This window comes from Nannobrachium achirus (assembly GCF_963921795.1).
Source record: "Nannobrachium achirus genome assembly, chromosome: 4".
Lineage (NCBI taxonomy): Eukaryota > Metazoa > Chordata > Actinopteri > Myctophiformes > Myctophidae > Nannobrachium > Nannobrachium achirus.
Window position 1 is genome coordinate 56,535,193 of NC_137813.1, and position 17,500 is coordinate 56,552,692.

The 17,500-nt window shown below is 37.8% G+C and overlaps 2 protein-coding genes across 8 annotated transcripts in view; one reads left to right on the plus strand and one right to left on the minus strand.

The window, feature by feature from the left end:
• The window catches only part of LOC308284233 (scavenger receptor cysteine-rich type 1 protein M130-like), an 83,113-nt gene extending 68,137 nt beyond the window's left edge, over positions 1 to 14,976 (minus strand). For 2 of the 7 annotated variants that reach the window (XR_013961996.1, XM_080724788.1), the window contains exon 1: positions 300 to 14,916. Coding sequence is in view for 4 of the 7 variants with exons in the window: in XM_080724788.1 (XP_080580914.1) it covers positions 300 to 366 (67 nt within the window). In the remaining 3 variants the exon portion in view is untranslated. Of the gene's footprint in view, positions 1 to 299 lie in introns of all 7 variants that reach the window. The other 5 variants (XM_080724791.1, XM_080724790.1, XM_080724789.1 and 2 more) reach the window with 4 other exon arrangements.
• The window catches only part of LOC308283021 (uncharacterized protein), a gene marked incomplete at both ends in the record, with an annotated part of 211,104 nt that overhangs the window by 98,502 nt on the left and 95,102 nt on the right, over positions 1 to 17,500 (plus strand). The gene's annotated exons all lie outside the window — the stretch shown is intronic.

Below are 17,500 nucleotides of genomic sequence, written 5' to 3' on the forward strand. Positions count from 1 at the left end.
AAATAAATCACAACTATTATTATTGAACATATTTGCGTCAAAACTGGACTGGTTTGAGAGCAACGCACTGCTCCGACATGTGATAAAGGAATACTATGTAAAACAATATAAACTCATGAGCAGAATGCAATTCCTGTCCCAATGCTGAGTGTTTGCAGATAAATACAGTAATCGCTGGTCTCTTGTCACCACCACACAGGATTTGTGTGTCACTCTAATATGACTAGGTTTGACATCATCAGTGTGAGATCACACAGTCTCAGCATGCTATCAGGAGGTGATGGATTAGATGTACTTACAGTGCAGCTCCATGGTTAGGGAGGAAAGGAGGAGAGAGGTCACACTCAGCCACAGTACCATCTTCATCCTGCTGCCTGAAGATACCTTCACCCCCTGTCTGCTCTGTGTCTGCTGAAGCTCCACAGATATACCCCAGACACACACTGTCTGGTCCCCGACACGCCCCCTCCACAGGCCCCTCACAACCACACACACACACACACACACACACACACACACACACACACACACACACACACACACACACACACACACACACACACACACACACACACACACACACACACAGAGAGAGAGAGAGAGAGAGAGAGAGAGAGAGAGACCAAAGTTTCCAAGCAGTATAGTTCAAACTGTTGACTTTGATAAGAAGAGCTCAGTGTAATGAAGGACTTTGACATTTGAGTTGGTTTGATTTATATGAGGTTTAAGGTTCAAAAGAAATCACATGCTTCTCAAAAATAAAAATAAAATACTGTAAAGTCAGAGACTTATTTCTGTTGTGGTCCTTTCCTTGGTCTTGGCCAAACAAAACATAACAACAAAACAACAAAACATGATATATAACCCTTTAAAGATTATGCACCCACCATGGGGCGGCATAGCTCAGGGGTAGAGAAACCGTTATTAGAGCATGAAGGGTTCCCCAAGGGTTCCCAGTTCGGATCCGGGCTCCCCCTGAGTTAATGTCGAAGGGTCCTTGAGCAAGACTCTGAACCCCTAATTGCTCCCGGTGAGTAGGTTGGTGCCTTGCATGGTTTCCTCAGCCACCGGTGTATGAATGTGTGTGTGAATGGGTGAATGTAACACTGGGCGAAAAGAGCAAGAATCCCAAAATATCGAATTTTGATTATTTCTGGAATACGGACATTTCCGTCACATATCCTGACTTTTTTTGATATGCACCATATCTGGTCAAATATGAACCAAATATACATCATGAAGACAATATGGTGTACTAGGATACAAGCAAATATTTTATTTTTGTCATATATATGTTCCGTAAATGACCTTAGGTCATATCTGTAAATATCTGATCACAATATTCTTTCTAGAATACTTGATGTGTCAAATATTGATTCATATATGACCTAAAGGCATATCTTTACAGTGGATCTGCTAGAGAATACTGACCATTTATGAGGCATATTTAAGGTTTTGTTGACATCAACCATATCTTATCAAATATGGACAAAGTATACATCTCCTTGTCATATTTTGACAAGAATAACGACAATATCTGTAGCACATATATCATCAACGATTTTCATATCAAATATGCTTACCACAGATTTTGCCATTTGGCATGTTTTGGGTGAGATATTTAACTGATATTGATTGGTCATGAAACAGAACGTTTCTGATGCATATATGAGTTCCATAAAAATGCCATATCTGGTCAAATATGAACCAAATATATATCATGGAGACAAATGTTGTACTAAGATACAGGCGTAATTTTAATTTTGTCAAGTATATGTCCTGTAAATTACCTCAGGTCATATCTAGAAATATCTGATCATAATATTTTTTCTAGAATACTTGATGTGTCAAATAGTGAGTTCATATATGACCTAAAGTCATATCTTTACAGTGGATCTGCTAGAGAATACTGACCATTTCTGAGGCATATTTAAGTATTTGTTGACATCAACCATATCTCATCAAATATGGATGAAGTATACATCTCCTTGCCATATACAAAGTATGAATATACGCAATGCAGTGTATATGAATATACTGACAGCATATTTTGATAAGAATAATGGCAATATATCATCAACGATTTTCATATCAAATATACTTACTACAGATTTAGCCATTTGGCATGTTTTGGGTGAGATATTTAACTGATATTGATAGGTCATGAAACAGAACATTTCTAATGCATATCCTGACTTTCATGGAAATGCTAGATCTGGTCAAATATGAACCCAATATATATCATGGAGACAAATGTTGTACTAGGATACAGGCGTAATTTTAATTTTGTCAAGTATATGTTCCATAAATTACCTCAGGTCATATCTGGAAATATCTGATCATAATATTTTTTCTAGAATACTTGATGTATCAAATACTGAGTTCATATATGACCTAAAGTCATATCTTTACAGTGGATCTGCTAGAGAATAATGACCATTTCTGGGGCATGTTTAAGGTTTTGTTGACATCAACCATATCTTATCAAATATGGACAAAGTATACATCTCCTTGTCATTTACAAAGTATGAATATACGTAATGCAGTATATATGAATATACTGACAGCATATTTTGTTAAGAATAATGGCAATATCTGTAGCATATATCATCAACGGTTTTCATATCAAATATACTTACTACAGATTTTGCCATTTGGCATTTTTTGGGTGAGATATTTAACTGATATTGATAGTTCATGAAACAGAACATTTCTGATGCATATCCTGACTTTCATGGAAATGCCATATCTGGTCAAATATGAACCAAATATATATCATGGAGACAAATGTTGTACTAGGATACAGGCGTAATTTTAATTTTGTCAAGTATATGTTCCATAAATTACCTCATGTCATATCTGGAAATATCTGATCATAATATTTTTTCTAAAATATTTGTTGTGTCAAGTAGTGAGTTCATATATGACCTCAAGTCATATCTTTACAGTGGATCTGCTAGAGAATACTGACCATTTCTGAGGCATATTTAAGGTTTTGTTGACATCAACCATATCTTATCAAATATGGACAGAGTATACATTTCCTTGCCATATACAAAGTATGAATATACGTAATGCAGTATATATGAATATACTGACACCCTATTTTGATTAAAATAATGAGAATATCTGTAGCATATATCATCAACGATTTACACATCAAATATACGTACTACAGATTTTACCATTATGCCTGTTTTGGACAAGATATTTAACTGATATTGATAGGTCATGAAACAGTACATTTTTATGCATATTCTGAGTTCCATGGAAATGCTAGATCTGGTCAAATATGAACCCAATATACATCATAAAGACGATATGTTGTACTAGGATACAAGCAACCTTTTATTTTTGTCATGTATATGTTCTGTAAATGGCTTTAGGTCATATCTGGAAATATCTGATCACAATATTTTGTTAGAATACTTCATATGTCAGATAGTGAGTTCATATATGACCTCAAGTCATATCTTTGCAGTGGATCTGCTAGAGAATATTGACCATTTCTGAGGCATATTCAATGGATGAAAAGATCTAGAATCCCCAAATATCAGATTTTGGATTCCCTATAGATACGGACATTTCTGATGCATATCCTGAGTTGTGTTGATATGCAACATATCTGGTCAAACATGAACCCAATATACATCATGAAAACAATATATCATACTAGGATACAAGCAAAATTTAAAATGTGTCATGTACGTGGTCCGTAAATTACCTTTGGGCTAAAATATCCAGAATCCCCAAATATCTGATTTTGGATTCTCTCTGGAATACCGACATTTCTGATAAATATCCTGAGTTTTGTTGATATGCACCATATATTGCCAAATGTGAACCCAATATACATCATGAATGTTCATGAATACAAGCAGCTGTTTAATTTTTTCATGTATGTGTTCCGTAAATGACCTTTGGTCATATCTGAAAATATCTGATCACATTATTTTGTCTAGAATACCTTTAAGTCTCTGGTAAATCTTGATGTATCAGACTTTGACTTCATATATCACTTAAAGTCATATATTTACAGCATAACCACTTCCGAATACAGACCATTTCTAATGCATATTTAAGGTTTTGTTGACATCAACCATATCTTATCAAATATGGATGAAGTATTCATCTCCTTGTCATTTACAACATATAAATATGACCTATTGCAGTATATAGGAATATACTGACACCTATTTTGGGTAGAATAATGATAATATCTGTAGCATATATCATCAAATATTCTCATATGAAATATACTAACTACATATTTTGCCATTGGGCCTGTTTTGGGTGAGATTTTTAACTGATATTGATAGGTCACGAAACAGAACATTTCTGATATATATCCTACATTTCATTGATATGTCATATCTGGTCAAATATGAACCTAATATACATCATGAGGACATATTTTATAGAAGGATACAGTTACATCTTTCTTCTGTCATGTGTATGTTCCAAATATCACCTTATGTCCTATCTGGACATATCTGAGCTCAACAACTTTTCTAGAATACGCATCAAATCTATGGTATGTATATGAATGTGTCACAAATACAGCCTATATTACATTCATATATCACTTAAAGTCATATATTTACTCTGGAATTGACACTAGAATTACTACCAATTCCGATATTCAATATTCACTTGGCCCATCCCATATCTAATCAAATATGGAATATGGAAGTATTCATCTCCTTCTCATATAAGAAGTATGAATATGAGGTATTGGAGTATTGCTACTACAGATTTTGCCATTGGGCCTGTTTTGGGTGAGGCATTTAAATGATATTAATAGGTCATGGAAATTCACAGAATTGGGTGATTTATACTGGGCAAAACAGACCAGTGTCATTGGTGTTTCATATTTGGTCAAATATGAACCCAATATACATCATGAGGATATTATATACGGAAACCAGTTACATCTTATCTTTGTTGTGTGTGTTCTAAATATCACTTTATATCTTATTTTTGTCATGTGTATTTCAAATATGACCGTATGTCCTATCTGGACATTCTGACGAGCACTATCCTTTTCTAGAATACAGATCAAATCTATGGCATATCTGAAGGTGTCCCATTTTCGATGGTTCGATTTTCTTGGCATAACCCATATCTAATCAAATATGGATGAAGTATGAATATGGCTTAATGCAGTATACTGTCTGGAATGTTGATAACCTATTTTGAGAAGATGACAATAGGGCCTATACTGTATGTAGCATATGATCACCTTTTGCCATATATTGGGCCTGTTTAGGGTGAGAGTTTTGGGTGACAGTCCAAACTGATATTTCATGAAAAGTGACTGAATCTGGTCATTTTTACTGGGTGAATTCCTCAACGTTTCTATGGAATACGGACCATTTCTTATTCTTAGTTTTCTATTACCTTGGAACCTTGGAAGACAGTGACATATGTCATTTTTCACTGTATTAGCGTTTTGTGAAGTTTGGAAGTTATTAGCAAATGCGGCCACAGGTTCTGTTATCAAGGTTATGTCCCCCAGGTTATGGGATCAGCTCTGTTGTCACAGATACAGTCCCATGCAGTGGATGGAATTATAGCTACAGGATGCAGTACACACACTCGACCCTGTCACACAGACAAGAAACAGACAAGAAAGCAGTAGCGACAGCTACTAAAAGGTCTTATAAAGGACTTGTGGAGCTGTGTCCACACAAGACCGCATTTATGAGCATAGCTTTGGATAGCATGTCCATAGAACAATGTTTATTCACAGGAGCAATGTTAAACCTTGTTATTTGCACATTGTTGTTTGCACATACCGGTATAACCTAGCAGCCCAAAACAATGTAAGTGTAGTGGGTTGACCTTTCCTGTAGGCAATCCTTAATTATGTGATGCTCCCTAATCACCCCTAATCAAGACAGGTGAGACACAGATGACTGCTAGTTTAATAAAAATGAAACACACCAGGCCATCATAGTAGATGGCTGGCTTGGGTTTATCTGGTGGTATGTTAGGTCACAGGGGGAGCGTGTCGCTGTTACTACATGTCATCTTTTCGACACCCGACTCTAACCCTCACCCTAACGCTAACCTCCGTGGAGTGAGTCGCTAACCCTTCGGTCGAAATGATGGTCGTTCGAAAGAGCGTGATTTCCCCGGTCACAAGTTCATGTCCATATTGGCATTCCCAGATATGGGCTTAATATTGATCACTCAGGGATCGACCACACTGGTTATCGTGAGACTGACACAATATTTATGACAACAGGGATCTTGGCAATATATGGAGATTGATATAAGGCATAACTGACACACGCACAGACGGACAGACAGACAGACAGACAGACAGACATGATCTGCAGGTGTTCATGCTAAATAGATTTTAAACTTTGTCTAGTACAAGCAATTGATAAACTATTATATATTTCCCAAACTGACTTCTCTGCTCCTCTCTTTCATTCTGAACTGTGAATTTATAGAGCAAAATCATGCACTATTCATGGTTGTGGTAACGACTTACTCAACATCAGGTAAATGACACACAGCCATGATCAAATGATCAGCCTCCACTCCTGAAGTTTAACTAATCATATACTGTGCACACAGTGAGTGCATAACCCAAAGAGTGCTCATATGTATCAGTATTGTATAATACCGATTACATCTATGGCATATCTTTGTGTGTCACAATTACAGTCTATCTTGGGTTCATATTATGTAAAATATCTAACTGATGCAAGTTACAAAAGAAATGGGTCGAGCTCAAGAGCTTTAAGTGGATACAGACTGTCTCACAGGTCAAAATGGGATTGGGCCTATAGATTCCAAAGACCTTACCAGAGAAGCTAAGCATAATCAGTCTGTTTTTATACCTTTAATAAACAAATTGAGTCAGCTTGTAAATGTCCTTATTCCTGTATGCATTGCAAAGGATTATGCTTTGCTGGGGATAAAAACAGAACATGTCTGGGTAAAGACCACATAAAGTATGCAGTTTAAGGGACAGTAAGGTGTCATTACAGTTAGGGACATCTGAATGTTTATGAAATTAAATTAATTAGGATCATAGCATTCATTGGACTATCAGCGTCTCTCTTGAATGTAATGGTAGTTACAGGTAAGCATGAGCATTACGTTAATCTTGGAAGTGAACAAGACGAGTATAACTGGGGAGTTTATTGGCATTGACATAGTGAACAAGGTATCTAGCAAGAATGTCAAAGTTCCTTGATAAGCAACCCCTGAGGACACTAGCCACTTCATTGGTCCAGCATACCATTACATTGGCTCAACAAAAAAACTAAAGATAGGCCGCAACAATGCCGATTATAAACGAATGTGGGTTGTCCTTAAAGTCCAAGACCATTTAAATTTCAATGTTTTGAATCCTAAATAATCTAATCTGAAATGACAGGAACTTAGAGGACAAGTAGGCCTATATTTCTTCAGTGAGGGTATAACAAAATGCATTGTGGCCTGAACTCGGGCGATAAAGAGAGACAGACAGACAGACAGACAGACAGACAGACAGACAGACAGACAGACAGACAGACAGACAGGCACACAATGATGCTTATCTAACAGTACACAGCAGCACTGCTTTGATAATGACCTCTGAATCTTGAACCCTAGAGTCCATGATTAAAGGCATATCATTCAGCCACAGAAGGGCTTACAGTACATAGGCTAGAAATGGCTAACTGTTAATGGAAAGGTCTTGACCTCAGCTGTCATAGGTCATTGTTGAACATCTATGGGACACCATCAAATGGGGTATACCCATTTAAAGATAAAAATAAAAATAAAAAATAAAACTCACACAAAAACAACATATCCCATCATATCTCCTGGCACAGGGATCATCAATGTCTGTACATTGACACGTGGCGAGACTTGTCTTTGTCCATGGTAGATTTTAGATTTTACTTAACAATGTTGAAATTTTGATCATGAGACTAAATTTCTGTCCAAGTCTCCAGGGTTTCTTCAGGATATGTATGACACTATAGTCCACTAGTACAGTGGTTCTCAATTTATTTGTATTATTATTATTATTGTTAAGGACCCATAACTCTGAGAGTGTTTATGGGTCCATTTGGTTCCATACACTCTCAGAGTTACATACCTGTAATGTTCGATTTGGACCACATTCAAGGAACTTTGAGGTCCCTCTCAACCCACTTTGAGAACCACTGTGCTAGTATACATTTGAGACTGGCACTTTGTGTGCTTCTGGTAACATTATTGTTCACTCCATGGCAAAAATATCGTTCAGACAAAAATGTCCACCCCAAGCCAGCATGACGATGAACCCTGCCTGGGGTATATCCACAGTTTAATACTGCATACTATTAACTATGAGGTTTATCAATGTAAAACATTATAGATTTGACATAGAACTTGTTACAAAGTGTACAACTCAGCCCAACATACATGTACACAACCCATTGTGGACGGGAACCCCTGTTTTATCCCTCAGGTGGGGAAAACATTTTTGTGTTGTTTTTCTGAAAACTTAGGTCAGGCTTTAGAAGGTATCGACCTTAGGTCTTAATGGGTTAAAAAAAAACAGTAAAGATATATGGAATGGCAACCTGATATTAACTGCATTATTTCTCGAAGTGGGGTCCTTGAGGGAGTTCCAGGGAGTCCCCGGCTAAAGGAATGAAATGGACCCTTATGGGTAACTCATAGAGTGTACAAATGGAACCAAAATGGACCCATTAACATTGATTTTACAATAAATTGGGGTCTCAGATAGAATGCCATAAAATGGGGGTCCGTACTTAGACCAATGCATGTCAAACTGGGGTTCTTGCAATTAAAATAGTTGAGAATCACTGCTAGACTCAAAATCTTCTCTAATGGAAATGTTTCTTCTTCCACTACCATACTGTATTCCTCAATGCTTCAGAAGCTTAATATAAAACTATCCTGCTTGAAATGAGTATAATACAATAAAAACATCATCATACAACAGACACAACATACAAGGTTATACAAGCAAATTATCATCTGTAATTAAATCTGATTAAAACACATTTTAATGCCTATCTTTTGGGATATTATAGTTTGGAGGAAACATATGAAATATGAAGGGAGGAACAGAGTATATGTGTGTTTATGGAAAACAGTTTGAAAGTCAACTACACTGCCCACAATGCAATTGCAAATGCCTGATTAGCTGTGTGTCATGTGACTGTGACGTGGCCAGCTACCATTGGCTCTGCTGAGAGCACACCCCCACTTTGAAATCCAAACAGCCAGCAGCAGTTACATTTGTCACCAACAGCAAGCATGAGAGCTGCTTGTGTAAAAGTGATTTAGGATAAAGCTAAACTAAATAAAATCACTGTTGATTGTTGAACAGGAAGATAGGTTGCTGCCAATCTATTTGTGGGATAAAATCTACATTATGGAGACTTTTGGCACACAGAGAAGGAGTTTTGGAGCAGGGAGATGGTATGTAAAGCTATTTCAATTGATTGCTTTTGCTTCCATTATTATTATTTTATTTATTTTACAACTTCACTATTTAGAATTCATGCTTCAGTGTTTTCAGCCCTTTTCATGTCAAGGACCCCAAAATCCAAAATGTAGACTATGGCTGCAGACCCCTTTTAATATGTGACAGGAACCCTCATTCCTGTTAAAATGTTTCCATTATATAATGTTTCCAAGGTCAATTATTTATTCAGCAGTTAAATAGCGTTATTGTGACAGTAATCATTGCTATAGAGTATTTGTTTAGTAACATGTTAGGTTGAGAACCACTGCACAAGTGGTCCGTGAGGTGGTTCCAGCCTTCCAGGTGGTCCCCAGCTAAATGATGGGGAGTTGATAACCAAATGGACCCCTATAGATCTTTTAATTATTGTAAAATCAAACCAAATGGACAAGCTAAATTATTGTTACACATGATCTGTATTCCTTAAGTATTGGGTATGAGACTGAGAGGCTAAATGTCACTAAATGGTGGTCCATGGCTCAAATGCATAAATAATTGATATCAAAAAGGTTGACAAACACAGATTTGCCATGGTTCTCAAAGTGGGAGTGGGAGCTGATTTACAGGAGTTCATACTGCGTGTGTGTGTGTGTGTGTGTGTGTGTGTGTGTGTGTGTGTGTGTGTGTGTGTGTGTGTGTGTGTGTGTCATGAAATGTGATTTTACCATAATCTCAGTAATCCTTAATAATATTCCATCATATTCAAGGGCTTTTGAGAAAGATACATTCAAATTAGACCACTGCAGAGGGCAGGTGTGTTTGTCCAGCCACCAGCTGACACTAGTTTGAATCTGCATCAAGGCAATTATGCTTCTGCCCAGTCAAAATCATTTCAACAGAAAATGTACTAGTATTAGGCTACTTAAGTGAGTTCACCAACAAGTAAGACAGTAATTCTAAATTCACAACTATATATTATTTTCTCCCACATTTTTAGAGAACTATAATTGCTCAATAACAGGCAGGGTTGGTGACCTGGCAGAAAACCTACATTCAAAATGGGATGCCATCATGGAGAATATTGATGGGGTGGACACAAGGACTTCCTCATCCAAAATCCCATCAGAGTTTTCTGTAAGTACTTTAACATTGTTCAGGCCAAGGACCCCTTATCTGAGAAATATCAAGCAGGAACCCCCCATTACATATAGTGTATACAATTGTGTGTAGTGTATACAATTGTGTACAATTGTGTACTAAAATTGCATCGATGTTGACTCCATATATTGGTAAACAGTGCCCTCTAGTGTTGAAACAGGTACATAGTCAAATGTCTGCTGCATTCTGTGCAAAGTGATAACTCCCAATGATGCTGCTAGCCCTGCATCCTGCGTCCCTGACACATATGTTTAATAAAGGACACAATAAATTAAGTATCACTGCATCCCCAGTACGCATTCAACTCTATCCTTTCTGCTATCAGTAATTTCACTGGACCAGCTGAGCTGCATGTGGTGGTCTCCACAGCTGTGTTCTGGCACTCTGCCTTCTCCATGGCACATGATTTGACACCACTGTTTTAATGTCCCTGCAGTCCTCAGTCAAGCAAATCTACAGAGGCCTTGGAGAGGATCTTAGATGGCATTTTTACATTTTTATTATTTTTCCTTCTGAAAATGCCTTGCTTGGTGAGATGTCAATTTGTATAATGCTATGAGTGCTATCTTAAAAGTGTTTTTTTCCCCCCATAGATTCCGTACCGCACACAATGAGTCTGTGACGCAGGCTGAGGTGCAGGCCATAAAAGACGGCGACTCCCAATGGTCCACCTGCCTCATCAGAAGTAAGTATGATATTGCATTAATTTGGGGACATATGCCCTTACATTGGTTGTAATTTTAACTATAGGCTGTCCTGGCTTACCTGTGATCCTAGTTTACTGAGTTACTACACTGTCTCTCTGCATGCTATGTATGTGTTAACTTTGCTCACTGTAAGTTGCTCTGAATTAAAAGCTTCAGCTAAATACCTAAATTGTAAATATGATTTTACACAGTAGAAGAAAAATGTAATATTGGTGCAAGTGATTTGTTTGAAAAGGTTTGTTTTCTATTCAAACATTAGTGATTTCTATAATGTTTGCTAAATTAAATAACAGGGGTCTCCCATCACTGCAACTTGATTCTTTTTAAATATGTTGAATCTAGAGCTGCAACAAAAACCTTTGGCAGCCCATACATCTAAACAGAAATCAGAAAACAAAAGGTGAGTTATACTGTCAGTTAGGACTGTTTGTTTGGATGTACGGGCTGTCAATGGTTAGTGGTGCAGCTCTAGAATAGATTGCAGATTTGTACATTTGGTCTGCTTATTTCTTCGAGTTATCATCCTTTTTAGATGCATTTATTTCATATTTAGAGTTAATTTAGTTGTATTTGTTGTTTAATTCACTAGAAGTTTGCAATAGAGCTATGAAAACCTAAAGGCCAGCAAGAAGATGGAGCTGGATGGGCCCATAGAGGACGTGAAGAGGAGGAAGATGATTACCAGCAAGAGAGATCGGGTGAGGTATTGCCCTGTTGTATTATGGTTGCATTTGTTTGATCATGTAACTTCAATTACCTTATGTAAGGGATATAACAGTGAGGTGGTCATTGCTGAGAAATGGTTTCACTACTCACAAAAACAAAGGCAGGTTTATGATCTTAACTGCTGCTTTCATTGTGAGCTTGTAGATTTTAACAATAGTTATCAGTGGAACAGTCAACTAAATGTAATAAATCAACTCCTGCAAGTCCAAGTCCTTGTCAGGGTGGGCATCCCCAGTTCAAGTATGATTGTTATTTTTTTTCTAGACATAATATAGCCCCCATACAGTCATTTTTGATGGAAGCTGGCAGTAAGGGCTGCTTGTAGCAGTGAGTTGGATGATGCCTGTGACAAGCTGTTGAGCTGAAGTTAATGCATCTGTAAACCAATTGAAGTAGTAACTAATAACTACTTTTTCTTCCCATCTGTAACATGTAGAGTATTGTCATACAGTTCATATTGGATGAAAGTAATCTCTGGTTTTCCAGGGCTTTAATGCCTATTTCATTGTTACATTGTGTTGCCAAGAACAGGGTCAGATTCATTTTATGACCTTGAATAAGTGTTTCATCTGGACCAGAATAATCCCTATTCTTTAAGATCCTAGTTGGTTTGGAGTTTGGAAAGGGTTGACATTAACTTGTTCCTGGTCCTTCTCTAGTCGCCAGCATTGATTATTGCCCTTATCTGTTTCATTCAACTTCCTCCTTAGTGGGCAGCAAGTTTAATGCAGGTAATCGCTTTATTGCCAGGTTTGACAAGAGAAACAAGGGACTTGGTATAAGTAAAACAAGCACAAAAGAACTAGGCTAAGTTTGACCACTCTAAAGTACACCGGCTATTTGAAAATGGCAGATCTATAAGGTTTGTTAACCATCTATGTGTGCAGTTAACCTGGTCACGTCTCCTCCTATCTATGCTGGCCCACAGCTGTTGCTCAGAGTGTGCTCAAAATATGGTTAGCTGTTTGATATATATTAAGTTGATTTTAACAAATGAGGATGGAAAGGCAGCATTCCCCTCTTTATCTGGCCGACATGGTGCTCAATGATGTAGACCAAGTCACATCATTAAGGTAACTTTCCACCAAACAGACTACAAGAGACTCTTTCCAGCTCCTTCAGACTGGCAGTCTGTCGCTTTAGTTTGCACAGACTAAGCACAAACTTTAGTCGTCTGAAAGAACATGTTTTTGTACTGATGTGTGTTGCCAGGTCTGCTCATAATAAGAGACTTTGGACTTGTTTTCCTCTATAGTCGCTTGTAAATATTCATAGTTGCGGGTTGCTTAGTTTGGACTTGTTTTCTTAAGTGTGGTTGCTTATTTGGGCTTGCTTTTAAGTACATAGACCTGTTCCCCATGTTTCACTCACAGAATATATGTGGCAACACCAAACAATCAAACCCACATTTTATTATTCAAGCTTTGCTTAGGAATTGATCGATTTATGTTGAAATAGATACAGTAATATGGTATTGGTTCAAATGTGCAATGGGAAAATGTCCCTGGCTTATTTAGGCTTGTTTCTGTTGCAGACTAGAGGTCCACAGAACTAGAGTATATACTTCCTCATTGCTGAAAGGCTCCCAAAGGCAGCTTTTTGGCGCTTTTCCACTTGTTCCAACGCTGCGTTTTAAAATATGTTTGGTGGGAAAAGGGGCTTTAGGGATGTCCTCAGTGGTTTTGATGTTCAGAGACTACTGTAAAATATATGCACAACCCAATATGCTGTCACGCATGAAGGTCACACGATGGCGCAAACACACACAGTATGCAAATTAAAAAAATATATATTGTTTTTGCCAAGTTAAATTATTTTCATTGTAGGTCTGTTTTGTCTTTACATGTACAACCTGCTGCACAATGTTTTTTGTAACACCAACTAACTTTAGAATGGAGCTCTGGTCTAGACAGAAATCAATGGCAAATATTTTACACAATCCAGGGCAAGGGTTTTTCCTTGGCCTCTAGGTAGTATGTTTGAACAATGTTTATTCAGTGGAGTTATAGTGAAAACGGACAACCAGTAGCAAAAACATTGTCTCCCTATGCCTTCGGCCTGGTTGAGGCAACAAGCCTAAAATTGCTTATCATAAGCAGACAAGGCAAAACTGGGGGCCCCATATCAAAGGTTTTCCTTTTGACCAGAATGGGTGAATAGAACATGTTGAGTCTAACCTCCTCTTCCCATCTGTTACACAGCTCTTCAAGAAACAGGTCGGTGTTGGACAGAAGATACTGTCCAAAGAGGACCAGCTATACCTCAGCGGTGCAGTCGCCAATTTCGTCAGTGACAAGGACAAAACTGTTTTCAAAATCAAATCACAAAAGTGGCGCTCATCACGGCTGTCCAAAAATGGCGGACTGTCAGAAGGTCCTGGATGACAATGGGAAGAAGGTTGTGCAGCCCAGGTCCACCCATGTTCACACCTATCGTGGACAGTTCACAAGAAGAGCCCCCCCTCCTGCCGAGGGCAAGCAGATCTACCTGCAGCAGAGTGAGGAGGACACCTCTGGGACTTAGTAAGGCTTGTTATAGGCTCTGTGTACAACTGTACTCTTGGGTTTTTAGAAGGGGCATAAATGTTTCCTGTTCAGATTCCCATGGCTTTGTTTCATTGGCTCAGCAGCAGATTTGAACCAGAATAACCAGAACAAGCTATGGAAGAACGGGAACCATTCATGCCATCTTCTGGAAACATGGGATTATAGTTTGCACAGTGCCAATTAACGGTGGTGTTCTGTTCATGCTTTTGGTTCTGATATGTTTATTCTGTCCAACACTGACCTGTTTCAAATAGTGTTCTTACCTACCTGGAGTGTGTTAAGTAAGAATTGGATGTGTTCTATTTATTTTACAGTATTTACCACCTGTACCCTTTTGTTTTACACTGTCCTTAATCAGATCTGTGCCACATCCAGATTGGAATCCAATCGGTATTAACATCATGTGACCATTAAAACCAATTGGATTCCAATCTGGATGTGGCCCAGATCTGATTCATGCTGGATTTGGCTGCCAGAGTAAATGAAAAACCTGGGATTGCAGTTTTGAACACAGCCAATCAAGGGTGTTCTGGTGTTTTTTATTTTTATTATTTTATTTTTTGTTCTCCTCGTCCTTTTTCTTTTTTCCACTCTTTCAACCACCAGTGTTCAAAAGTTTTACCACATGCACCCTTGTTTTTCAGTAATTGAGAAATGTTTCTTTTAAGGAGGTTTTAGCTCATTTTACTTTTACCATTTGTACACTTGTTTTTCCATAATTTAGGTGCTCTTAGGAGGGTTTTAGCCCCTATTTTATATTTGAAGAGGACTTAATATATGGTTACAGGTCGTATCAGTACAGAATCCTGAGATAAATACACCCCGTGTTTGGACTTCATATATGGTCACAGGCCGTATCAGTACAGAATCCTGAGCTAAAATACACCCCGTGTTTGGACTTCATGTATGGTTATAGGCCGTATCAGTACAGAATCCTGAGCTAAAATACACCCCGTGTTTGGACTTCATGTATGGTTATAGGCCGTATCAGTACAGAATCCTGAGCTAAAATACACCCCGTGTTTGGACTTCATATATGGTTATAGGTCGTATCAGTACAGAATCCTGAGCTAAAATACACCCTGTGTTTGGACTTCATATATGGTTACAAGCCGTATCAATAAAGTATCCTGAGCTAAAATACACCCTGTGTTTGTACTTCATATATGGTTATAGGTCGTATCAGTACAGAATCCTGAGCTAAAATACACCCTGTGTTTGGACTTCATATATGGTTACTGGCCGTATCAATAAAGTATCCTGAGCTAAAATACACCCTGTGTTTGGACGTCATATATGGTTATAGGTCGTATCAGTACAGAATCCTGAGCTAAAATACACCCTGTGTTTGGACTTCATATATGGTTACAGGCCGTATCAATAAAGTATCCTGAGCTAAAATACACCCTGTGTTTGGACTTCATATATGGTTACAGGTTGTATCAATACAGAATCCTGAGCTAAAATACACCAAGTGTTTGGATTTGAAATATGGTCACAGGTCATATCAATACAGTATCCTGAGCTAAAATATATCTGGTGTTTGGACTTGAAATATGGTCACAGGTCGTATCAAGACAGTATCCTGAGCTAAAATACACCCAGTGTTTGGACTTGAAACATGGTCACAGGTCGTATCAATACAGTATCCTGAGCTAAAATACACCTGGCGTTTGAACTTAAAATATGGTTAGAGGTTGTATCAATACATTGGATATGAGTTATGACTCATCTCCAGAAATGACAACTGTCCATTTCTGATGAGATATTTTAGACACTGCCTGGAGTTATTTTCAGAATATGGCATGTGGTCGTATACAGTATCTGGGAAAAGATTAACTCCATATTCTAGCAAGAATAAAGTGGTCCCATATCGGGGGTTCGATATGCTCCGAACATGAAATGTATTTCACTTGCTGTTCGGAGAGTATCCAATCTGGATATCAGCACATATATAGTTACAGGTCATATCAATACAATATATGGATTTAAGATACTTCTGGTGTTTGGACTTGAAATATGGATAGTGGTCATATATGTACAATATCTTGACATTGGATATGAGTTAAGAATCATTTCCAGAAATGACAGCTGTCCATTTCTGATGAGATATTTTAGACAGGGATTAGAGTTATTTTCCGAATATGGCATGTGGTCGTATACAGTATCCGGGATAAAGATTAACTCCATATTCTAGCAAGAATAAAGTGGTCCCATAATGGGGGTTCGATATGCTCCGAACATGAAATGTATTTCACTTGCTGTTCGGAGAGTATCCAATCCGGATATCATCATACATGACTTGTATCTGGTAATATTCGGGCAACGATATCTAGGGATTCTTGGTCTTTTTGCCCAGTGTAATGCACAATCTATGTAAAGCGCCTTGGATAAAAGCGCTATATAAATGCACCATTTACCAAGATGCTGCAGAGCAATTAATATAGCTCTCTTCAAACAATATTCACTTGTCTTTGAGCTTTTTTGATTGATTGAATTGTTTATTCAACAAGAAATGAATAAACAGCACATAGGTAAAGCAAAGCATTTAGGCTAAAATGTTTAAAGGTTTCATGCATGTCTCATGTCTCTATTTTCAATAACAGAGCAGCATACAATATTGGGACTACTGACAACTTAGGCTGTAAGTTTACACTAATCATTAAACCTCTCAAACCCAGAACCCCAGATGCTGTGATATGAGTTGACCTACTTTCGGGTGTAGGCTCGGCTGAGCCTAATTTCCCGGCTTGTTTGAATCACGTTAGTGCACTATAGCTTCAAGCTAGCTCAGGGTTTTTGGGAGGTCTGAAGTTATACGCTTTAACTATCCAGCTTCATGAAGTTAAAACAATATCAAACACTTATTTGCATAGAGATATAAAGAAGTTAATATTTTGCACCAGATTGCATAATGTATACGATTTTGATTC